At 37.7% G+C, this 25566-nt stretch overlaps 1 protein-coding gene across 4 annotated transcripts; it reads right to left on the reverse strand.

Moving 5' to 3' along the window:
• On the reverse strand, positions 1–25251 carry atf7a (activating transcription factor 7a). Of its 4 annotated transcripts, none has more exons than XM_089124163.1 (13): positions 25143–25251; positions 16592–16663; positions 10174–10270; positions 8956–9086; positions 8594–8758; positions 7812–7969; positions 7206–7299; positions 6343–6432; positions 4403–4522; positions 3670–3819; positions 1472–1660; positions 463–568; positions 1–384 (listed from the first exon to the last, which is right to left on the reverse strand). In XM_089124163.1, the coding sequence occupies exons 2-13, from the start codon at positions 16637–16639 to the stop codon at positions 149–151; spliced, it is 1584 nt and encodes a 527-aa protein (XP_088980289.1). In that variant the 5' UTR covers positions 16640–16663; positions 25143–25251; the 3' UTR covers positions 1–148. The 4 variants fall into 4 exon arrangements, with proteins under 4 accessions (XP_088980289.1, XP_088980288.1, XP_088980291.1 ...); XM_089124162.1 differs by lacking the exon at positions 6343–6432 and adding an exon at positions 6883–6978; XM_089124165.1 differs by lacking the exon at positions 6343–6432.
• Between the last annotated feature and the right edge of the window lie 315 nt (positions 25252–25566).

Consider the following 25566-nt stretch of genomic DNA (forward strand, 5'->3'; position numbering starts at 1 on the left):
ATGCAAAGGAGAACACGGTTTGGAGTCCAGCCCCCATAGTCTATGGCATAGTGAACAACAATCTCCTTCTGCCTCACTCTATATGTGTACAGATCTGCCCCCTCTCCCGGGATGCGGAGAGTCCCAGGCAGACTGTTAGCTGCTCTCATCATCTGCTGGACGGGTGGGACTGTGTGGCCATGATGACATGTGATGGCCCACCGCTCTCCCCTCGCTGGCTGCCCATCCCTGCCAGCACCGACATGGCCACCGCCTCGGCCGCAGCACGGGAGCTCAGGCCATTGGGCCCTACTGTAGACGAGGGGCTGTGGGCCAGAGAGCTGTGCTGAATGACCTGTGCCGGGGAGCCCGTGGGCTCAGACGTCTCTTTCATGTGTTCCTCTCCTGAGAGACAAAAAAAAAAAGAAGAAGATTAGATCATGCAGATGAAAGTGAAAGAACCACAACTCAAGCTACACTTACCTAAGTAGGCGGTTTTCTTCTGGAGGTTGGTGACAGGGCAGTCTTTATGAGCTAACAGCAACTGCTTTAGATGAGCGACTTCGTTTCGCAGATGAGACACCTCGTTCTTGTACACATACAAATAAGTGAAAACAAAGTGTGAACATTTGCAAACACATTTGTATATACTCAAATTTCAAAGTACATGCAACAATACCAAACCATCAATGCACACAGCAAAAGCAATGAAAATAGTATAAATCAGTTTTTAAAATAAGTAATGAGAAAAAATTATAATAAATAAATATCAAAAATATTTTCTTTTAGAATAAATAAAAATAAAATAATAATATTAACATTTTTTGCTGTTGCTAATAATATTAATGATGGTTGAAATATTTACAATAAGTATAATAAAATAAAACAACAAAAACAATATGATAAATAAATGCATACTTACACATAAATAAAAATATTAAATAATTATAAAATAAAATATATTAAAATATATTTTATTTTATTATAATAGCAAGCATAATATATAAGTATAATTTTATATATATATACATCAAATAGGCTATGTTTAGAAATGAGATACTAACAATAGTGCAGTTTATGCAAAGATATAAAAGAAATGAAAAATATTTTTGTAAAACAGTATAACCTCATCATAACCTCATAACCTATTTACATTAAGTGAGATACATTTATATGGTAAATAAATTGCTTCTTTTTTTTGTTGCTATTTTGTGCAAACATAATGTATCTTTTAACTCTAACTTTATCTTATGTTCCACTTAAAGAGATTACAAAATATCACAGTTGGCATTGATTCTGGTTCAGTTTTGACTCTTTAAATAGAAGTTAAAGACAACCGCACTGCATTGTGGGAAATGGTATCCCACACAGTATATTCTGGTTGCATGCATCTTCTATAAGAAAATGTAGGTACTCCATGAATTGCATACATTTTGAAGAACATGGAGGAACCATCAAATTACAAGTTCAAGAGTTTTTCTTGCACACTAACCGACAGTGAGACGTTCATGGATGTGAGCTCCTCAGCCTTCTTCTCCAGAGAGTTGACCCACACCTTGCGTTTCTGTCTGCAACGAGAAGCTGCTGCTCGGTTCCGCTCAAGGAAGCGCTGCCTTCTCTCATCAGGGTCGTCATCAGTTGTCCTCCGCCTGCGACCCCCGGTGGGCTGAGCGGGGGACACCTGAACACAGCAGGACAGAGTAAACAGAGATGTTTACTGCTTAATGCCACAGCAAAGTGAAAGATATTCCCTGACAAACATAATGCTCTGCTTTCAAACGCTCCCGTGAATATTTGTGTAAGCACTCCCTTATTCTTTTTCCACTGACACCGTTCCAGTGCGGGTTTCTAGCCTGTGTCCGTTCTCAAACTGTTCCGCACATTTCCACTGCAGAAAAGGGGGTTCCTACCCAGAAAAATTGTTTTGAAAGAACTCCAGCCCTAAAAACTGTGTGGAGAATATATAAAAGGATAACAATGTAAAAGATTATTATTGTGTACATAAAGATATGGTGGAATCCGGCATGTCCCGTAGATTTGTTTGCGCTCTGGAGTTCAGTATCCACTATCAAAGTCCGTGATGTAAACAGCGAATCTGCCATGGCGTGAACGCAACTGGCATTTAAAGGGCATATTGCAGGTTAGAGGACCCAACGAGTCAATGCATAGAAAAACAATGTAGGAACTAGATTTTCTTTAAAATATACGTATAAACACGCCACAGAAGCTTCTGCAGTCGTTTTTGTGAGAAAATTTTACTTCCGCGTCTGAAAATGGGCGTGGCGGGCGTGACGCAATGAGCGGGAGAGCGGTCGATTCACACAACAGGAAAACAATGGATCGCATGACATTTCGGACGCTGAGGAAATACTCGTATGACGGATCAAGCCATAAAGTTATGAGCCTGCTATGCTAAAGAGATCAGGGACAGGCCAGGATAATGTCAGACAGAATGGTCAGAGAAAAATTGACCTGTGATGTGAGGAGAACCAGTGGAGAACAGGACAGGTGCCTTTTAGGTGAGAGACGTGCTTATAGTATACACGTTCGCTAACGATACACTGTGCTCACAATACTGTACAGATTCTATAACAGGCCAGCAGACATTAGTATGTTTAGGGTAGATTTATATACTATTAAATGTATAAAAACTTTACTTGAGTATATTTCTATACTAAAAGCATAGGCTATACTCAGGTAAATTTTTAATACATATTTTTCACCTTGGTTATAACATAAACAGAACATTAAAGGTTTGAGTATTTAAACAACCAATTTTGTTTTTCAATTACAAGTTTTATTTAGGGCATGACATGACTAGTTACCTATATAACACTATTTGATGCCATTGGTAGTATACCACGATCAATATTCTTGCTTCGGCATACCATGTTGAACTCCATCATATCGCCGGGATGCTAATCATTTGATCTGAAGTGAACGCTACACACGACCGCGTTTCCCGAGCCGATGCAGAGGAGAAATCCCGTCTCTCAACCCGCACCAGGAACGAAAGATAGGCTATATAGCACCGTCCCTTTTATTGTAATGGAAACTTGTGGACTCAATCTTGAAGTCCTGACAGGCTGGAGTTTTTGCAATCTCCACAAACACAATAATTTACCATGACGATGATAAATTAAAATGCAAAAACTAACGATAGCACACTGACTGACGAGCGCTCTCACTGAACACCAGCCTGCTCTCCACTGAGCCGAGGCTGCGGCTCCCTGATATGACGTCAAATGACGCGATGTTGAAAAAAAAGCCGTTTTTACTAGCAGTCCAAGAAACGCTCACTTTATCTTCTAAATTAGTGTCCTTATGTTGTTTTAAAACATTTTAAATCCTGCATTAACTTTTCATATGGTATTTTCATACAAGGTTATCTATAAATTTCGATATTTTTTTTTACCTGCAATATGATCTTTAAAGGGAACGGGAGATGAGACTCTGATTGGTTTATTGTACATAAACCCCAAAACACACCCATTACTCATTAAGAGAATAGGAACAACCCTTTTAGACCATGCGCCGGACACGCCGACCATTTTTCCCGTCGGCGAAAGTGGATTCAGACACGCACTAACTGGACTAGCACCGTGCGCTTTAGACCATGCGCTTAGATTGTTAAAATAGGGCCTAAAATGTTTGCAGTTCAGACAATTTGAGCATGAAAACGTGCTATACCTGTGGCTGAGCAGGGGATGGGGCGTCTGGATGCTGGACCAGCAGCTGGCTTTGCTCAACCCTCTGAGGTACCATCGCACTGGACCCCATCGCCACACCAAGACAACCCTGAGCAGCGGGCATCTGCTGAGATAGTGCTGCCTTCAACCTCTGAGAATAACAACAAACACACCATGGTAATGTGGCACATGATGGCATTCTGTCTAATTATAGACAGCTGATCCAGCTGAAACGCTCAATTTTATTTCTCTTTTATGTGGAATGGCAAGAAAAGTCATTTCATAAAACTGAACCACAACTCATCAATCACTGATGAGAGAAACCATGTGACAGAAGGGAAATAAACACGTGTGAACTTCTGCATTTTATTTCTATGGGTCATGATGATCGTGTAGATTTTTTTGTTTTTCTCCAGATCTTAAGAGAATGTCCTAAGAAACGTATCTGGTGGACGCCTAATTATGTAGAGTAGACCGACTACCCTTCACTAGGTTAGTCTGTTATGAAAATATGTATTTTTTTGCATATCCCTGGATAACAATCAAAAATGTATTTGAAATAAAGACTGCTTAGTTTTAACAGCCAGTGCTTGTTTGTTGTGAAAACTATCACCCATGTGATGTGCTGGATTAAGACTTTCAACATAGGAACACTAATAGAGAAAGCTATTCATCTGAGCGTTTTGCAAAAAGATCCACAGGCTGGCAAAGAAAGAAAAAAAGCTTGCCCTCACCATCTTCGTCTCAGCGTGGGGGTTATAACCGGAAGGCGAAGATGAGCCGCTGCTGCTGCCCCCTAGTGGAGGGCCGGGAATTCCTGGAATGTTAGGCACCATACACAGGGGCCTCGCCAGCTACACCACAGAGCCAAACGCAAAACATATTATGAGACATATTATAAATTACTCCAGAGATCAAAAATAACAGCTCACAGAAACATCATATTGAAATAGAAGTGAATAATTTTTGAGCTACAAGTGGCACTGTGCTGAAACAAGGGGGTTGCATGATATAAAAAACACACTTGGCCTTTAAAATTGAATCACAGCAAAGTCCCTTTAAAGGGATACTCCACTTTTTTTGGAAATAGGCTCATTTTACAACTCCCCCAGAGTTAAACAGCCGAGTTTTACCGTTTTTGAATCCATTCAGCCGATTTTCTAAAGTTTAGAAGAATATTAGTAACCAGACAGTTTCTGGTCTCATTAACTTCCATAGTATACTTTTTTCCTACTATGGAGGTCAATGAGATCTAAAATTGGCTGAATGGATTCGAAAATGTTAAAACTCAACTATTTAACTCTGAAGGACTTGTAAAATGAGCCTATATCCAAAAAAAAGTGGAGTATCCCTTTAAGACAAGTCAATTCAGCTGGTGTCCATCTTGGTAATGGACAAGAGCAGCTATTTTATATATAGGTAATGGGTATAAAGGTACAGTTCCTGTACCCTGTTCTGTTTTATTCTAGTACTTCAATGAGATCAAAGAACTGAAATCTCCAAAAATATTTGCCAGGATTACATTTCAATAATATATTTCTAATCAAAATCAAGTTTGCTTCTTTAACTGAAAATATGCAACAAGAAAGTGTTTTAAGGACCTCTAAATATGGTTCTCTTGCAAACGATCCCTTTCTTAAAATATAAAAGGCAGGTACAGTATATTTTAAGATTGAGAAAAATAATATGATATTATGAAAACAACCTTTTGATTAAAAATTAAATAACAGATATTAATATTGTTATTGAACTATAGTCAAAATAAGTTATTCAAATGTTACCTGGAAAATATTGACATTAATTCAAAAAAATTCAAAATAATGATCAATAATTTATTTATAAAATGCACTTACTGTTAATCTGAAATGTTTGGTTAAGTATTATTTATATACTATTAGAGTATGTATTAATATTTTTAAATTAGCTTTTTTTATATTTTGTTTTATTTTTAGGGTAGTTTTTAGTAAATTTGTAACATGCTTTGTCATTTGTATTAGTTTTTGTCAACTTAAACTTATTTAATTTAATTTTATAAATTTTTGTTCACGTTTTTAAGTACAAGTTTTTTTTTATATTTATATTTCATTTATATTTTATTTCAACAAAAAACTTGTTTTAATAGTTTTAGGCCGTTTCTCAATATGCGTTCTTATGCGATCTTGCATCCTTGTGTTCTTATACTACGCCATCATCAACCGTCAAAGTTTAACTCCAGAACGCAAGTACAGAAGACGCATTAAAGTACCCGGATGTGTTTTTGATAGCGAGGGTGCATCGAAAGCAGACTTGAGAGAATCGACGACATAAAGAAGCCTTGAGAGACTCTCGCTTCAAGCTCGCAAATACAAGACGTCTCGTGAAAGTAAACATTTATCATTTTGTTTTGCTTCATTTTAAGAAAGTGATAAAGATCTGGAGAAAGTATTTGAACTTGCATATTAAACAAATATCTTAACACTGACAAAGCATAAATAACATTAAACATAATATGCTCGTTTTCACAAACATGCGGTAAAATAAAAACGATATAAAATTATATGAAAATAAAATGACTATAATAACATATGAGATTTGTTTGTGATGTTATGTTGTATTTATAGTGCATTGGCTGCTACTTATAATATGCTGGGACGGTCAGTTGAGCAACAAGATCACAGCACATCTCAATTCTCACAAGGATGCGTTCTGTGTCCTCGCGTCCTTCCGAGTTTGTTCTTTCAAAGTAGCCTGGCAAGACCGGCCTCCACGAAAACGCAAGTCCGTTCTTGGAATTGAGAAACAGCCTTAGTTTCAATTAACAATAACAACACTGAATTTTCCACAGCACTATTTTGCAGACCCTAGTTTAAAAAACTGTTTTACAGTAAACAAAAAGTCGAGTGTTAAGGCCCGTTCACACCAATGACGATAACTAGAATGATAAAGAAAAACAAATCTCAATTCTCGATGTAAAAGACTGGCCACACTAATCCAAACCGTGTATTGTTAACTTTAACAATAATGCCATAGAGACAATGTCATTGGAATCACTTTCGGAACGATTTTTTTCCCACCTGATGAAAGATAAAAACTGACAGCCAATCAGAATCCATCCTGTTTTAAAAGAGCTTGAGCATTTAAAGTGGCAGACGACAAAACTGCAGCACATGCATAGAATAAAAAGAATGATATCATGCATTGGTGTGGATGCAAATATAGTTAATATTATAGTTACCGAACGGGCCTTTACAGTCTCTCCAATTCTTTTCCTTCGAGTTGTCCATCTACTTATACCAGGAGTGTCCAATCCTGCTTCTGGAGGACCACTGTCCTGCAGAGTTCAGCACACCTGAACCAGCTAATCAAGGTCTTATTGGCATACCAGAAACATCCAGGTAGGTTTGTTGAGGCAAGTTGGAGCTAAACTCTGCAGGACAGTGACCCTCCAGGACCAAGTTTAGACACCCCTGCCTTATACTTTTTCTGATTACAGTTAAAGTTCACATGAATTATAGTAAATCAGGGGATTCCGTACTAATAAATACACTTCAAACTTACAGATATTACAGAGGGCATCTGCATAGGACCTGGAAGCACGGGAACAGTTTGACCATTGGGAAACATCATCATTGGGTACGGCACTGTGGGAGACCTGAAAGAGAAGTAGAGAAATTTCCAGATTGCACAAGCAGCAAAACCAAATCAATGAACAAACTGTTCTGCTCTCTTTTTTCTCTCATTCAATGCTAATAATAGAGCATTTGCCTCTGCAGTGAAAACTGAACTTTGGTCAGGGATGCGTATACACTGACACAGCTGATTTGTTGCAAACATTTGTTGTGGGAACATTGCTCTTATGTCCAAAAATTGCTGGTTTATAATCATTCGGATGAGTTTTGGACTTTTGGTTTCTGCTAAATCCAGATAGATTTTGGTAATGTTCCCTAGGCAAGTTTTGCTCTCTTCCTGTCGACTATCCGACCAAGCATTCTTGGGACGTCAAGTATGGCATCATAAATGAGCCAGCTGCCCACATTTTCCTAAGAATTACTACCACACCAACTTAAAGCAGAACAGTGAGTCATATAGAAATGAGTCATAGAGAATAAAGCTGACTGCCCAAAGCATCGACTCCTCATTGATACGCTGTGGCTGTTCTCTTACCCCAGTGTGCGGTTGGATGGTGGGGTATGTGTGATGACAGAGGTAGGGGAGGGCATGGTGGGCTGTAGGGCGTCATAACCCAGGTGCAGGGGGAGAGAGCCAGGACGCACTATGGCAGGGGTGGGAGCCGAACTGAAGGCAGGCTTTGGAGGAGAATCCTGTAAGGTAGATAATCAGCCAGCTAAACACAAACATCTCATAGCATTTAATTCAAAAGCAACACTGTTTACTTCCAAAATGGATGTCACCCAGTCATGATTGTTTGTGCAGTGATGCAACACAACTAGTTCATTCAATGCCAAATACATAGTTTAGTCAAATGTATAATTATGGTCTCCACAGTTCGGTGGCCACTTGAATTGCAAATATGTGCTAGCTAGTTTTGATTTTATTTTAAAAGTATTGTACTTTTAATAATTGAAATACATTATTTGGATAAATATATAAATGATTTATAATTAAAAAGAATAGATTACATTTAAAACATTTTATTATTAAAATTATTGTATTATTACAAATAATATTTTAACACAGAAGTGAAAAGTAAAATGTTAGAAGTGAATGTTTCAATTCAAAAATAACTCCTTTTGCTTTATTGAAAGCGGTGTTGATCTGCATAAACTCCACAAAGTTGGCATGTGCTTCAAAGCAAGATCATCTGATTTATCTGTACAAAGATTCACATGACCAATGTCACAAATTTACCTGATTAGTGACCTAGTCATTCTTTTGGGCTTTACTGTATCTGCTCTAGCACAGTTTGGTTTGCATAAAGCCTGTACCTGTCGTCTGCCTATGGGCTCTCTGCTGCTATCTGACATGCTGGAGAAGGAGTCAGGACTGTCAGGAGGAGAGGAATCCACCTCCACGGGGTCCTCCTCCTTCACCTTAACGTCTGAAGGCGTCTGCAAACTCATGTCTAGTGCTCCCGAATTAGGAGCCGGCAACTACATGGAAAAAAAGAAAGAGAGATGAAGAATGTGATAGACGGAGAGAGGGCTAGACGAGACAGTGTTACACGAGAACCGATAGGCAACTCTGCAGTCCATAAATCTGAGTTCTGGCAGCAGGCAGCCAGAGCTCCTCATGTTTGGAGCACGTATGACTGTATGACTGAATCCCTCCACCCAGTCTCGCAGCTCACCGGGTTCTTGGACCTCTTGTCCTCATCTTCCTGGCCTTTAGGGAACTCCTGCTCGAACGAGCTGGCCAGCTCATTGAAAAGGCCCACCTCTTCACAGTTTTTCAGGAAACGAGTGGGAGTCGGCGTCTGGTCTGGGATAGAGAGTGAGAAACCGAGAGATCTCATTGTTTCCTTTATGCAAGTCATGGACAATATAAACTCTGCCGTGCAGCTGAATGGCTCTACGCAGCAGTACAAACCAAATCTGCTTACGATTTAACATGATAAATCTGTGAGAGTTCAAGGTCATTACATTTGTGGGGGTTTTTTTCCCAAAAGGTTTAACAAGACAAAAAAAAAAAAACACATTGAGAAATTTTCCCCATAAAACTACTAGCTTAAGGGGATTTAGCTTCACTCAATTGCTAAAAAGTAATGATATCAAATTGCATTGTTAAATCTCTACACGATTTGTTTTGTCAGTGCCACTGAAACCAGCATTCCTGGTTACCATTTCCCACAAAAGTAGTGACACACAAAAACATGGATGTAAATAGGAGGATGGATGGTAGGAACATGAACATACCAAAGACAAATGAATAATCACTATAAATATTTATTTAATTAATATAATAATGCATAATGTATGACAGAGCATTTTAAGATTCTGTCAGTTTCTGACTGTTCAACATGTATGAAAACTTGTGTAATATTCCTTAAAAATAATGTTTTAATAAATTGTATTTCTATTATTATTACTTTAAGAAGTACATCGTACTGTGTAATAGTATTACATTTCTTTCATAATTTCTTCAAGTTGGACAAACTTTTATTTTGGTAGATTGTAATGAAGACCTTTGAGTTTCTGTGCGTTTTAATAAAATGGATTTTTAGTATTATTATCACTTGAAGAAGTGGACTCTGCTGTGCAATAAACATATATTTTTGTTGTAATTTCTTTAAGTTAAACCTAACTTTGATTTTTATTTTGACAAATGAAAGGGTAAAACGTTCATGCAGTTAACTCAGAGCAGTTCATATAATATTGAAATATATATATATTATATCATTAAATTGTACATACATTTATATATTATTTATTGTGATTTCTTTTTATATACTGAAACCAGTCTATAATCATATGTAAAAATATACACACCATACTTGGCTACATGCCACGTCACTTAATTAAAAATAATATGTTTGAGGCACTACATATATCTATCTGGTGCAAAGTACCTGCAATGATGACTGAGTCCGTTCTGGCGGGTCCGAAATTCAGCGTCATTTGATGTTTGTGTTTGTGGACAGCCAGGTGGTCCTCATTAGTAAACCTCTACAGAGGGACACAGATGAACAGATGGATTAGAAGAAGAAAGAGGAGCATTTCATGACCTCAGGGCAGAGACACACTTCCAAAGGAAGAAGAGGGAGTGGCATTGACAAGATTTGTCTTTCGAAACAGATAATGTAGGCCAGAGAGGACTCCATAATGATCGCTTTTCACCAAACCCGTGCCCTACTCAATGTCTCTGAGGTATAGGATGTAACTATACAGTGTCAGTGTCAAAGGCTTACAGTAGAAGTGGCTTTCTGTTTCACAGCGGACCTTTGTACCCTAATATACAACCTCCAGGCTTACTATGCTTGCGTTTCTTTACGCTTCCGTTCAGAAGTGCAGCTAAAGCATTACACTGTAAGTATTGAACTTCCACATTTGTCAAACTATAAAAAAATTCCTTCCGAACAGCCCAAAAATACATTGTGCAAATGACAAAAGTGCTGATGCTAAGGTGGAGGAGGTTTGTGGTTTCACACCAGTGCCAGAGCCATGATGTTATGTATGCAGGACACAACAGCTCATGGACTGAGCAAACTACACAGATGTATTCAATTAACATTTATGACAGGCAATCATGCATTCTCCAATGTGCTTTTATATTTATCTTATTTTTAATAAAACAGCTGTTCTGATGTTAAAACTGTGTGCTGCACATGGACAGCTAGTGAATCGCAGATATTTAAGAAACCATTTCCACAATTATTAAAGATGCTTTTTTTGGAATATGATGAATTCAAACTGACAGATAGCAGTGAAACAGCTGTGCTAAGTAGGAATGGGAATCTAATGAAATGTAAAGATTATAGTTCTAAATTTACAACAATTCTTGAAAGAGCTATTTGCACAGTCATTTTGATCAGTCTTTATAGAAGCAGCCTATTTTCAAATTATAGTCAACTACATAATAAATGAATTGTATTAATTGTATAATATGAACAACAGGAGTAAGTACAACATAATATTTTACACTTTAAGATGTAAACTGTATGTTTTTGATTCACTAAAAAGAACTGTTCATAAATTGGGAATCAGACTATACCTTGAACTGAGAAATCAAATTTTCCTTGAGCTTTTGACATCTAAGAGGTCATCATATTATAAGAATATCCTGTAAGTTTCAGAACTGAAAATGTCCTTGTTAGTCCAATAAAAGCTTTTATTGACACCAGGCTCAGCAAACGACTCGTTTTTCAAAGTGGGGAACTATGACGTCAAAGAGAGTAAGGCCACGTTTACACAAAGCCGGGTATTTAGCAAAACGAATATTTTCCCCCTCTCCGTTTTCAAAAATAACATCCTTCCCCTCGCACACCCGCATAAATACGCCATCGAGCGCCATCATAACTATGCCAAACCTATTGGCGGCAGTGTAGGGGTTAAGGATAAAGCCATGCAAGCCAATCAGAATCCTCAGAATCGACAAGAGAGAACCTAAAACGCCGTTTCTCCCAGATAACCGGCGTTTTCAGAAATCTCCACTTTGCCCGGAGTTTTTAGAAGTGTAAGTGAGAGGGAAAAACGCAGAGAAATATCTGCGTTTTCCCATTGTGTAAACGGTGCCTAAAACACCACCCCCGCAGAAGAAGATCAACGCCTACTTCAACACGGCCATTAGCCCCGCCCACCGATTCGTGCATTACACGCATAGCTAAGTAACATAGGCCAGCCTCGTGATGACAAACTGGTTCGAGAGTGAAACTCATTATAATATGCAAAACTGTTATCCACTCACAGCAGTGGGCGTTTACTTTCAAGTCTTCGATGCGAGACGCCCATAAAAATCGAGCATTTTTGAGCTGGGCTCAAAACTAGGGTAGAAAATAGCCTATTAGTTATTCATTTTGATGTTTTTTAATGTAAAAATCAAGCGACCGTCATAAGTTGACCTCAGACAACAATATAATAAAATTTAAAAAGCCAGTTCATGACCTCTTTAAAATAATGATTTGCTGACATAATCTGAAATAATCTGACAACAATGTTTGTGCTGCATGTTTTTGTTTCATTAAAAAGAAAAGATTCAAGGGTCGATTAATACAAGAATCGGTCTACGCTGGTTGCGATGTATTGTTTTTGATTGACTAAAAAGTACCAGCTCAAAATAGATTGAGATTGCTTGATAATCGGACAACACTGTTTGAGCCCCGTGTTTTTGATTTAGTAAAAAATAACTGATCTAAAGGAGTGATTTGTTCAGAAATCAGGCTACGTAAGTTGTGTTACATTTTGGTTCAATAAAAATAACTGACTCAAAATAGCTTGCTTGGGATTCAGACTACAGTGGTTGCAATGCATGTTTTTGATTGACTGAAAAAAAAGTGTAATTTGTTCATGAATTTGGACTACACTTGTTGTGCTGTATTTGTTTTATTCATTAAAAAGAACCAGCTCATAAGCGTTGGAATCGGACTACACTGATTAAACGTGATTCAGTTCAAGGTTTTTGGAACGTTTCCCGAAATGAACAGTTGTTTGAAGAAGCACCTGCACTACTGAATCCTTGCAAAACAACTCATGCAGAGCCTCTAGGATGATCTTTTCCTCTTTCTGAGTGGATTTCATGACTCAAGTCATGTTCACTGGGCTCCAGTCTTCTTCAGATTATTTCTGGCTCCATGTCATGGCTACAGTTCAGCAGTGACAGCGCAAAGTGGAAACACAGTCAAGTGTCAGAAGCTTATTTTTAGCTGTGCCAGCATCACCAATACAACAACTGCATGTCTCATAGCTTCTTCTCCCTAAACTTAAATGAGTTACTCTGGCAAGGACAACACATGATGACAACACAAGGACAAGAGCTTGACTGAAGCAAACAGAGAAACTAATTAACACCAACAAACAAGAAATGCAGCTAGATTGCCTTGCATGCCAACTGCATACTTAGTTTTTATACTTCCTCTTTTGTATCTTCCTCTAAGAAAGAAGAATGTGACAATAGGGAAATACAAGAAATAGTCCTATTCTAAAAATCAAGAACGACTGCTTTATATAGCGGCACAGTTTAGTATTTAACGTTCTCCCGCTGCCCTCAGTCTCGTCCTGCTCGCCACAATAAGCATAATGAATGCAAAAGCCGAATCCCGGACATTTTGGGCGATCTCGAAACACATTTTCGGGCAGAATCATCACGGAGACTGACTAGTAGCCTAGACTTGTTGTTTAAATACTGCGCTCTGTTACCGGTAGGCGTGGCCTCCTTGGGCAGTGAAGCAAGTGCATTCTGGGAGTTGTTGTCTTTCATCCACATAAGCCAAAAATACATTTTCTGGCTTTTCTCAGTCTAGAAAGCTCCAAGTTCAAAAATAATTTCACATTTCTTCTACATAAATGACCCATTTTAAATACACATTCATCTTTCCAGAGGTGAAGTATCCCTTTAAGTAAAAATACAATGAATATGCAATATAGTGCATATATTTAGCAAAATGCCTGTCTCTAGAGTTTATTTTTTCAGCTGACTAACAAGTGGCTTTTCTGAGGTAAATGTAATATTACATGACATATTATTTATAACAGGGGTGTCCATCCTGTTCCTGGAGATCCACCTATCAGCAAATTTCAGATCCAAGGCTGATCCACTTGATGTAATAATTATCAAGAGCTCCTGAACATCTAGCTGCTTCAATTGAGTTTGATCAGGATACTAAAAAGTATCGTTACTTTAACTTTAAAAAAAATGACTGACACCAAAATTTTGAACGGTAGTCTATGTCCAGGAATCCCTGTTAAAATCTAAATGACAAACTGACCTGCAAGCACTAGCTAAAGTGCAGCCTTTAGTTGAACCCAATTTTAATTTTGTTGCACAATCGTTTTTTTATATTTATATGATTGCAAACTGTATGATTACAGTAGAAATTAGTGTAAAATATCAGTCATTATAATCAAAGTACATTAAAAAGCATTTATTTACTCTGAAAATATCTTTAAACAAGCACTAGCATTGATAATCTCAAATCTCAGTGCTATTTTTCAGCAACAGGTTGACAAAACAGTGGAGTCACGTGAAAATCTGGTTCACTGGGATGGTGCAAAACAATCTTAAACCCCTATAGACTTCAGTATGACGCAAACAGCGTTTGCTTGTCAACAAAAGAGCAATACCGCAAGTAAAAGCCTGACAGATGTGCACAACCTGATCTCTATTTCACCCAATCTCCTTTATTTACTTTTATGTGGCTTTTAGTTTTGGTTTACTGGAGCTGATTGTTTAAAAAAAAATGTCTTCACCTGACAACATGATACTGCTATGATGTTTCAGAATGCTTCAATGTACACTATCATTCAAAACTCTTTGGGGTCAGTTTTTTATTTTGGTTGTTTAAAGCAATTAAAACTTTTACTCAGCAATAATGTTATCCATTAAATTGATCAAAAGTGGCAGTGACAACATTTATCAAGTTTTGGATTCCTAATTCATCAAAGAATCCTAAAAGAAATTCTCCACGGTTTCCACAAAAATATTACGCAGCATTTATGTTTTCAACATTGATAATGATATTGCCTGGTTCAAATTACACGATTTTAGCCCGATTTTGGCACGATCCGTTTGACGTAGGGTGTCGTGGGGATTCGTAAATGTCAACGGGCGTCGGGACACAAGATTCGATCGTATCATCTCGTATAGTGTGTCATAGTGGGCGACAACCTACGTCACGTCTGCGATGCTTCACGACATCACGACAAAAAGACTAGCATGTTTAATTTTTTTTAATGGTCGTTCACGACGGTTCCGTCACATGTATAAGGTTGACCAATAGGAGCACAGAAGCTTTTCCGTACAAAAATGGCAAAACGAAAGAGAGACGATTGTGCTAACGTTAAAACTAAAAGTAAAAATATATAACAAAACAATATTTTACCTCAAGTTCTCTTTGGAGGATTGACAGCCCATACTGTGATAGTCTAGCAATCCAGGAACATGTCCATTGTCGGGTTTTTTTTTATTTTATTTTTTTTTTTACTTTTTTCTGAACACAGGACAGCCAATTCAACACTCACCGCTTCATCCATTGTTTGTTTACGTTCGTTTCCGGGAGTCACTCGCTACTAGTTTCGGCAATGGTTTTGCCTTCTCGATTACATCACGCGCCGTTAAAGAGACTTCTTTTGTAAAGAGACTTCTTTTCACAATTTTTTGAACGGTAGCACAAGTCTATGTGATTTTTTCACCTGTTTTAATCATCTGCAAAAAAAAAAAAAAAAAGTATACGCAATAGTTCCAATATTTAAGGCCCCTTTTACATAAGGAAGTCTGGCTAGGTCAGATTGAGCGGTAGCAAACAGTCATGGTCCCTGTGGATTATAGAAATAAACATCTGCAAACAACTAACATCTTGCATAAATTATTCATCATGTTCATGTTGTTCCTCTCAATTCTCCAGATTATGCTACTAACGGTACGGTTAAATGATCACATTGTTGCATTCAGTACTGGAGAGGCAAGGAGTAACTGTTAAATTGCCTCATTTCGGTCCATGCTACATTTCTCACGATGTTTTCTACGTAACTGTGGAGGAAAACATTCAGATCAAAACCACAAAATGAACATCACTTTCTCACTGAGTAGGATGGGTCTCGATCACTTCCTCTTTCGGTTTTCAATGCCCTCAAAACAGCACAAGCCTCCAAAGGCCACATTGTTTTTCAGTTCTTACACTGGAAAATATTATTTCTTGAGAAGGAAAATTGCTTAAGACATTATAACTTATTTTCAGAGAATTGTTCTTATATATATATATATATATATATATATATATATATACACACATACACATACACATACACATACATTCTCTGAAAATATTTCTTTACTTTCTAACATTTCCTTTCCATTTTTTGCTTTTTTTTTTTTTTTTTTAAGGTTGATTTAAAAAAAAAAAAATCAAAATCAAATACAAAAATACAGAAACCTCTTGACCGACATCACCAGCATAAACACACTTATTAATATTACATATTAGTCAACAATCTCATCATAGCGTCTGCATGGACTTTGACTCAAACCAGACAAGTGTATAAGATAACTGAGCTGCGATTAGTCATCGGCTAAGTTTGTGAGTGAGTCAGACAGTGGAAGATACGTTAACGCAGTTTCACAAGTGCACTATCAGCTCCATCAGTGTGGCCCTGTGACAAAAATAACATGTTTACAGCAGGCACACCTCCCTCCACACACACACGCCGGGCAGACGTACTGCCACCATACAGCTGTGAGGACGACGTGCACGCCGACACTCTTCAATAACCAGAGGAGAATGAACCAGCAAAGAACACCCACACCTGAAACCCAAGACAAAGTGAAAGTGAACTTACCTGCCCACAGCCAGGAGCGCTGCACACAAAAGGCTTGTCATCCCCCATCTTTGCAAAGGCTTTGCAATGTAACTGTGAAAGAGAAGGCGAGAACATTACTGAAGGGTTTTCCTAGAGGTTTAAGCCAGAAAACGTTCTACAGTCGTTTCCAGGGATGCTTCTGCCTGGATCCTCGCTCAGCTCCGGAAACGACGGGTGTTTAAAAACAATGCGAAGAAACGACCACATGCATGTTAATGCAGCAACTACAAGTTTCCCCGGTGATACTTTCTTCACACTGGGGGCATCTGGCAGACCAATGGCACGCGGTGTTTGGGATTTGCTCAGTCTTTTTGGCCCCTCCTCTACTTTTCATTGTAGTCTTCCTGACACTATCTCAACAAAGCTTGTCTGGAGCGACGACTCTAGTGCCACTCTACACCTTTGTCCGCAGTCATTCTCTGAACTCCTCCACCCGTTTCTCAGGATCAAATATCGGCAACCCACACTCCCAGACGCTCATCACTTTTCACAGGAACTCAAGACATCTACATTGACATCGAGAGGTTGTGCTGGTACCGTTTTGCTTGACGCCGGGACCTGATTTACCATGGAGATAAGATCAATCGATTGCTTTTTCATCTAACTCAAGAGAGTGTAATGAGTGTGATTTAAGTGAAGGAAAGGGCCGTGCACTAATGGCAATTCTGGAGAGACATGTCTGGAATGAGCCCTCTGATCCAGGGGAATGGCATGCGTGTGTATTGGCTCGTCGTAGACACTCCCTCTTTTCCTATTAGCTGAACCACTGCAGTTATTCCAGACAAACTGCCAGCACCTTCCACACAAACACACGCATGTTTGACATTACTCTGTAATCACACCAAACCATGGAAGCTTCCCCGGATCCGTGATAGGGTCTATGTTCAGAATAGCACTGGCACGTCTTCACAGGGTTTTTTCATGACTTATTGATTGCAGGTTATGTGCACAAAAAGCCATTTGTAGCCAAATTTTAAATGAATTAGTTCATGTTTAATTATTCACTTAGGCCAGTAGTGATTACAAAAATGTCCAAGACTTTTTCAAATTAAATTTCAATGACATTTCCAGGCCTGAAAATCACAATTTTAAAATGCAAAAACTTCCATGTTTTCCATGTCCATTCATACACTCATACGTATATCTCCAACATGGAGACCTCAACCCAATTGTAAAAGGATAGTTCATCCAAAAATCATTTACTCCCTCAAGTTGTTCCAACCCTGGATGAATTTCATTTTCTGGTGAACAAAAAATAAGATATTTTAAAGAATGTCTCTAACCAAACAGTTGATGGGCCCCATTGACTTGCATAGTATTTTTTTTCTTCTTCTTCTTCATACTATGGAAGTCACTGGGGCCTTAAGAAATTCAAACAAGTTTGGAACAACATGAGGGTGAATTTTCATTTTTGGGTGACCTATCCCTTTGAGTGGAGCAAATGTATCGCTGAATCTGAGTTTTGAAAATCAATTCACTGTAACAGAGAGTTTAAACTGATTTACGTGAATTTTAACATTTTATTTTATCCTCCAACTGGATGAAATCATTCTGAATCTGAAACAACAACAAAAAATCGGCCCCTTATGCATTACGCAATTTTATGTCAAATCGATCAACTCTGACTGCCCAAAATGTGAAGACTGGTTAAGAATTTTGGCAACCAGCAGCAACTCCTTCAGACTGCAAATTGAGAGGAAATTTGTCTAGTGTATTCCAGCCATTAGGAAAAATAATAAAACTGTGTCAAGGTCCTTAGTAAACCTATCGGCCTAATCATAATCTTCACAATGTCGCTTCATTTTATACTGATGACAACATCACGAACATACAGTAAATATTCAATACATTACCCAGCTTTTGTTCTAAATCTATTTATGTTTGACACATATGTTTAGTATCATCATACATGCGTTTTATATTTAGTGGTGGCATTTAGCCATCTTGACTGGGATGGTTGAATCTGTCTTTAAAGCAATCTACTCTCTCACTCCTTTAAACCCAACGGTCCACGTGTGGAGAGGCTGGGAATTTTGGAAAAAGTAACACGTTCATTAAATTTAAATGGAGGGAAGTTTCATTAATCTTTCAACATGCCCCACCAGCTCGGAATGACGTCTGGTGTGTTACACAATCACCAGTGCAAACAAAAGGTGAAGAATGAACCAAACACCTTCCTTGACTATAACAGCAGGGATTTAAATGGGTGAAGCTTGCGTTGTCATCTGTGAAAATTTAAAAAGTCATTTAAAATGGCCACCAATTTATGTAACACTGGCGATGCAAAGTTTATAGCAAACAAAAGCAACTGCTCTCAAGGTGCCAATGGAATATGAATGTACAAAAAAATATACATATTTTAAGAAACAATTATTACTCACTATGCACATGCGGTTTAGGAAGCGTTTATAAAACATTCCTTCAAATGTAGCCCTCGCGTACAAAAAAAAACAGATAGACGGAGCCCAAAAGAATTAAACAATGCTGTGGTCTCAAGAAAGATGATTTTTTTTATTTAAGGGACTATTTTTAACTTCACATTGTCTTAAAACACAACACTTGCGGGAGGACGCTCAAAAAAACACTCCAAGATGTGACACAACAGCCAATAACAAAAAACATGAAAATTTTGCACAATACCGATAACTTTTTATATTTGAAAGCCGATAACCGATATATTTGCCGATAAATCTAAATCCAAATTTTTATATAATTTCTGAAAGCCTGATTAAAGTCTCATAATTAAAAGTTATGTGCCAAGCACACAATTATAATGTTCTCAATCAATATAATTTTATGTATCGTATATGACAGACTTGCGCTGCACATGTTGGACTTAAGTGTATTTTCCTTATTTTGAAGCGATTCCAATCATATTTCAAGCAATTCAAATCCGTGTGTATCTGAAGTGTCTGAAGGAAATAATCCATTATTTATCAATATATCAGCCAAATTTTATTATGGCACTGGGGCTGATAACAATTGAATTAAAAATTAACATAATCTATATCGTCGCCGATATATTGTACATCCCTAAAAAAAAAAAACGATAATGTCCAAAGATTTTTTTTAGAAATGCAAGTTGTCAACATATAAAATAAGAAAATTATACATAAAACATTATATTAATTTTGAAATAAATAAAATCCAATATTAGGCCTAGACTTTAATTAGAATAGAATACCCTATATAGGATACACGGATGGATGTATGGATGGACTAAACATAAACACCAATATACATCACTATTTCAATTGTGTTAGTGTTCAAGTGTCCCGTGTGGAAGGACGTGCAGTTATTACGTTGTTATTAGTTATTAAGCTGAAATTAGCAGCCACTGCCAAAACCCTAGCTCTGTTTTCCATAAAGAAAGTAACTGCATCATGTTTGCCCCTGAAAGGCCCTTCCCATTACAGCCGAGATCAAAGTGGCGTACAAGCTAAGCAGCTTGATTCCTTGCAGACCTCACACGCTCTACAAGTGAGCCAACAGCTTGGTGCCAGAGCTTTCGGTCTGGTTGCAATACACACAGACAGTTTGGTCAGAGAAATGCACGGAGTGACTATATACAAATGAGAACCACCCATTCGTTATACCCTTGGTGAAGTGTCCACATGTCAGCAAGCCTCAAACTAGGGGAGCGCACTCTCTGAAGTTTACCATCACAATAAATCAGACAAACAGAGATCGGCCCACCTGCATCAATGAGTGCTACAACTGACCATCCAAAACAAAAATACAGCCAAGATAGATTATTAACAAAGACATTCTGGAGTAATCGAAGACCACTTCCTGTTATGATTAAGACTTATTTGCATGGCATTTGAATGTTTGTACTGAATTATTTCCAACAAATTCTAAATAAAACCTTTTATAAATCAGACATCATAACATTTTAAAGAGTCTGCATGAACAAAATTGCACCTAAAAAGACCAACAAAAAAAAAACATTTGCAAACAAAAATATTTGGCTGGGGGAAAAAATGGTTTTGGATTAAATAGATTTGGAGGGCCAAAACCATTGATTGTGCGCTTTCAATTTCGCATTTTAACCATGTCAGCAATTAGGCTATTTATGTGGATGAACTAAAAAATAACTGGGTGGATGGATACTGGACACACTTCACAGTGACCAAAAAAAGGATGCTAAAGTAGCAATCTGTATAATTTGCTTGGCAAAAATATTGATAAAGTTGCCGGATATAACTGGTTAATTTATCACTTGGGAGCACAACACCATACCAAGCTTAATTACCAATTATCTCAACTTTATTTGCTGAAAATGCTACGTTTTTGGCCTTTCTGTCCCCTTTTGTTTTGATAGCTACTGTAGAAACAGGACAGAAAATGAGAAGAAAGGGGAACGCATACAACCAGACTCAAATCAGAGTATAGCTCAATGTGTCCCTACGCTAGCGCTAGTTGCTAGGCCACGGCTCTGCCAACACCCATCTTTGATTGTACTACCGAAGATAAATCAAACAGCTGGGTTTGTCTATCATCAACAATTCAAACAGGAAGACAGCTGGCAGTTCTAGCAGTGCACTGCTTTGGTTTTGTAGTTTTTAAAAATGCAATGCATTTAGAGGTTCCCACACCTTTCGACCAATCGATTTCCATGACTTTTGCATTTACATTAATCATTAAGAGGAAGCTTTAATCCAAAACGACTTAAAAATTATGAGTCTTATATTAACAGCTCATACAGGAACAACTGGCATTATTAGAGGTACCCTTGTAAATAACTTTTCCATAACTTCCATAATTTTTTTTAAAAACACAAAACTAGATTTTTAAAAATCATTTTATGGAGACTTGTAAATGTATTAAGAACAATTTATAAAATTGTTTTACTGAAAATTTTCAGGATGACATTTCAGTGGCTTTATTTTCTTCCAAAATCCATGTGAAATCCATGAATTTTTTTAATCAAAGTCTGGTTCCTCAGAATCAATTGGGCCCGACACGGGGACAAGCAGCATCCTGCTGTTAACTTGGATTTCTCCTACTCAGCAGGTGGACGTGTAGCGAGGTCCGGCTATAATCGGCCTCAGGCGTGCACTGTTTGATGCTGTCTGCTAGGAAACTGACAAAACAAACTGTATTAATAGCTCCAACTGGAGCCAAGAATGAGGAATCTGGTGAGTGAGCTGCCAGAGAGTAAGGGAGACCCCACAAAAAGGGAGCGACAGAAAAGTGGGGCAGGGAGCAGAGAATGGAACGAACGGTTTAGGAGGGTGTTTGGTAACTCGCAGGTAAAGGCCAAAGGTCCGGTGGATAGTGTCGGGGATCAGGGGTGCGTTCTATGGCCGATTTGGATTTATGTAACCTTGGTGAACCTGAGCTTTGGAAAATGGAACAAATGAAACTTTAGATCGATGTCTGCATGACTGCAGTGTGCCCGGTGCTAAATCCATGGTGAGGAAATACACAATGTTGCCCAATGCAATCCCCAGGGCCAGTACTCCGCTAGGAACAATGTGGACCCCCCTCCAAAGTCCCCCTCTGTTAAAAAAAAAAACTCTGCTACAACAATGTCGGACATGCTACAAGTCGACAAAAGTCTTTCTTCACTCCCACATTTAGCAGAAATGTATCTAATATCCATGATATATTGCAATGATTTTGCTGGCATCTAGTATTATGGAACTAATGATATTGTAAAGTTGGGGGTCAATACGATTTTATTTAAGAAATGAATATTTTTATTAAACAAGAATGCATTAAATTGATCAAAAGTGACAGTAAAGACATTTATAATGTTACAAAAGATATCTAGTTCAAAATGAATGCTGTTCTTTTGAACTTTCTATTCATCAAAGAAGACTAAAAAAAAATGTGTTCCTAGAAAAATATTAAGCAGCACAACATTAATAACCTTCAACATTGCTAATAATAAGCAATCTTTGACACTGAAGACTGGAGTGCTGAAAATTCAGCTTTGCCATCACAGGAATAAATTACATTTTACAATATATTAAAATAGAAAACTGCTATTATATTGTAATAATATTTCACAATATAACGTTTTAATGTATTTTGATACAGGTTTAAAATAAATGCAGCCTTGGCATAATTTTTTCTTCCAAAATATTTAAAAATCTCACTGACCCCAATCTTTTGAATGACAGTGTATGCAGGCCTAAATAAAAGAAAAAGAAAAATGTTGTTCCTTTCCTTGTTTAAATTACTTTTTGAACATTTTACCATTTGCTTCTTGCAAAGATCAAAACATTTTTTTAAAGAAATTCCAGAGCAAATACACATCAAGATTATATTAAAAGACTGGAAAAAAAGATTATATTGCTGTCGAGTATGGCAATGTTCTGAATGAGCTGCTAATTATATTCTAATTGACATTCCAACTAAATTTTGTCATATTTTGCTAGTTCTCTAAACATTACAGCAACATGATGGCATGTGAATATAATATTTTAATGATCCCGAAATCACAGCAATCCATCAAGCCTGACATGTTTGCCAAAATCGGATGAAAACATTTTCCAGCCACTCATCGTATTGTCCATTCATTTTTTCTAAAATGGAGTATCTCCCTCAATTTTTGAGAGCTCTCTCACAGTACTTAAGCCGTCACACCTTTTAGACCAGACCAAACATTACAGAACATTAGAAGAGCACAGATGCCCAGAATCAACTCAAGTACGGCTGGCAGTTTACCCTTATTGTCTGTTTTATTTGAACAGTCTGTTATTTGGTCTGCTCTATTACTCTGTAGATGCATCCGGACAACCAACCCTGCAGTCAATTACATTATCCTGTATAAAACTGTTGCCAGGACAAGTTACATAATCATAACATAATCCTTCATTCACAGTTCACTGACGTTTAATCACAGAGCATGGTTTTAACAAGTCAGAAAGAGAGCCGATTTCATCATGTGAAACTGGCATATGAAGTTCCTTCCTGTAAAACATCTTCACATTGTGTCTTCACCATGAGCTACAGCAGATGCCTTATAGCGTAGGTGAAAGCAACAAGCAAGGCTCTGAACTCTCATTAATCAAGTCGCTGTGAAGCAATTATTGTAACAGCTGCAAAAATGTTCACTTGTGCACAAACAAATATATCTACTGAGAGGATGATGTATTATATGGGGACGTAGAGTCATTCCAAAGAGTAACATTATTGGAATTCAACAAGCGCCATGCGAAGATGACCTATATATACAATTACAGGTCGTCAGATGTGCAGATGGTGTTTACAGGCACTCTAAAGATGGGACATTCACATGCTCACAAGAAATAAAGTTGATTGCTATCAGCGGTTTGGGGAGGGGGGGGTTGTGAAGGGTTGTCTCTTCACACTACATGCATTATGTAAAAAGATGTGAAATGCTCATATTATTTTGTTTTATTTGAATTATTTTGGCCAAATGCACACAATACTTGGGATAACCAACTGATCAACAGCAGGTGATTGTTTTGTATAGCATTTTATATATCATACAAACAAGCCATAATCAAGTATTGTATGTTTAATGGACAAGCAAATATTGTGATTTAGAATGCTGACATTTGTGTGGGGTTGACCTCTTTTATTTATTCATGAATAAATACACAAAAATGTAAACCTAATCAATAAAATAAATTTTAGCATTTACTAAACCTCATACAGCTCTGGAATGTACCGTACTTTAACTCATGATTGTTTCTGTATGTAGGGTAACAAAAATGGAAACTTTTTAAGGCAAATGAACAGTTATGGCAACTAAAAACAAAAGGTACGGTTGCCGGGTTTTGTTTAAATATGATTTTCTGACATATTAATGTGCAATTTCTTCCCTTTATGTTGGATTGCTGCATTACACCATAAAATAACGGTCGTTTCTAGTGTTCTCGCCGAATTAAATAAACATCGCTAACTATTTAGCAAACCCATGCTAACTGGTGTCTTGCGGACATGCCAACTTTAAACCCAGCCTTTTCCCGCATGTGCCCGCCCTCCTGTTGTTCTGATTGGTCACGTGCACGTCAATCAAATAGATGTAATTGCTGTTTGGCTACAATAAACGTCAATCAAGATTATTAGTTGCGTCTCATTGGCGGACGGAAATTCCACTCAAAAATGGAATTCACGGACTTACAGCTCATAACCCCCCCAAACCCCCCCGTCCCGAAACAAAAGTATGCAACTAGTACTTTAAAGCAAATAAAGTAACTGTGGTACCTAATTTGCCATTGTATACAAGTAAAAAAAATATGTATTGGCACAAATAAAATCAAAAAACAACTCCATAGTATATAGTAGAAATAAGTGACGGCTTGACACTTTTCTTACTGCTAAAATTTCTGCTCTCGCTTGTCAAGAGCCCTGAACGAGTTGCAGTGTACGCGCAGACCTCGGTGGAAGACCACTGCCAATCTGACAGCCTCACAGCCGCCCCGTTAAAGTTACTCTCGATCACAGACAAACCTTTTTGACGAAAATAAATAACGCTTGGACACTGTTTCAAATCCACACAATCATCGATTTCACATTTTTGACAGAATAAGACTGTTTACAAACTTACCACAGCGCCCCTCTATCCCACTCTCTCTCTTTCTCTCTCTCTCTCTCTCTCCTCTCTTGGAATCTGACACGCCCCTCCCCGTGAAGTATCGCGAGATTTTGGCGTCACACACAGCGTGTCTGTGGCGTCCCTCACCTGGGGTGTTTAAAGCATAGATAAAGGCCTTTATCTATGGTTTAACCCTTGTGCTGCATTAGATTTTTAACACCGTTGAGTGCATTAAGGACCAAAAATGGCCACATATTAAACATTGCCTAAAATATTATATATTATTATTATTTTCCACTTTTACCAAGTTAAATCTTTTAACCAGCATCAGTCCTCATCATAACTACCAAAAATGTATTCAATTTCAGGATTTTAACCCTTTAATTACCGGTTTTGTTTGCGAAACCATCGATTTGTATAAGAGGAAAAAACACAA

This window comes from Pimephales promelas, chromosome 20 (assembly GCF_988280905.1).
Source record: "Pimephales promelas chromosome 20, fPimPro1.hap1.1, whole genome shotgun sequence".
In the NCBI taxonomy this organism is placed as follows: Eukaryota; Metazoa; Chordata; class Actinopteri; order Cypriniformes; family Leuciscidae; genus Pimephales; species Pimephales promelas.

Bases quoted from the DNA above. Each gene is read 5' to 3' on its own strand.
- atf7a (XM_089124162.1), bottom strand. From the start codon at position 16,639: ATGGGGGATGACAAGCCTTTTGTGTGCAGCGCTCCTGGCTGTGGGCAG. The intron at 7,970-8,593 runs GTACAGGCTTTA...TCTACCTTACAG, and splicing joins AGCCCATAGGCAGACGACAG to GATTCTCCTCCAAAGCCTGC. The intron at 4,523-6,882 runs GTAACTATAATA...TCTGTGGTGTAG, and splicing joins AGACTGTAAAGGCCCGTTCG to CTGGCGAGGCCCCTGTGTAT.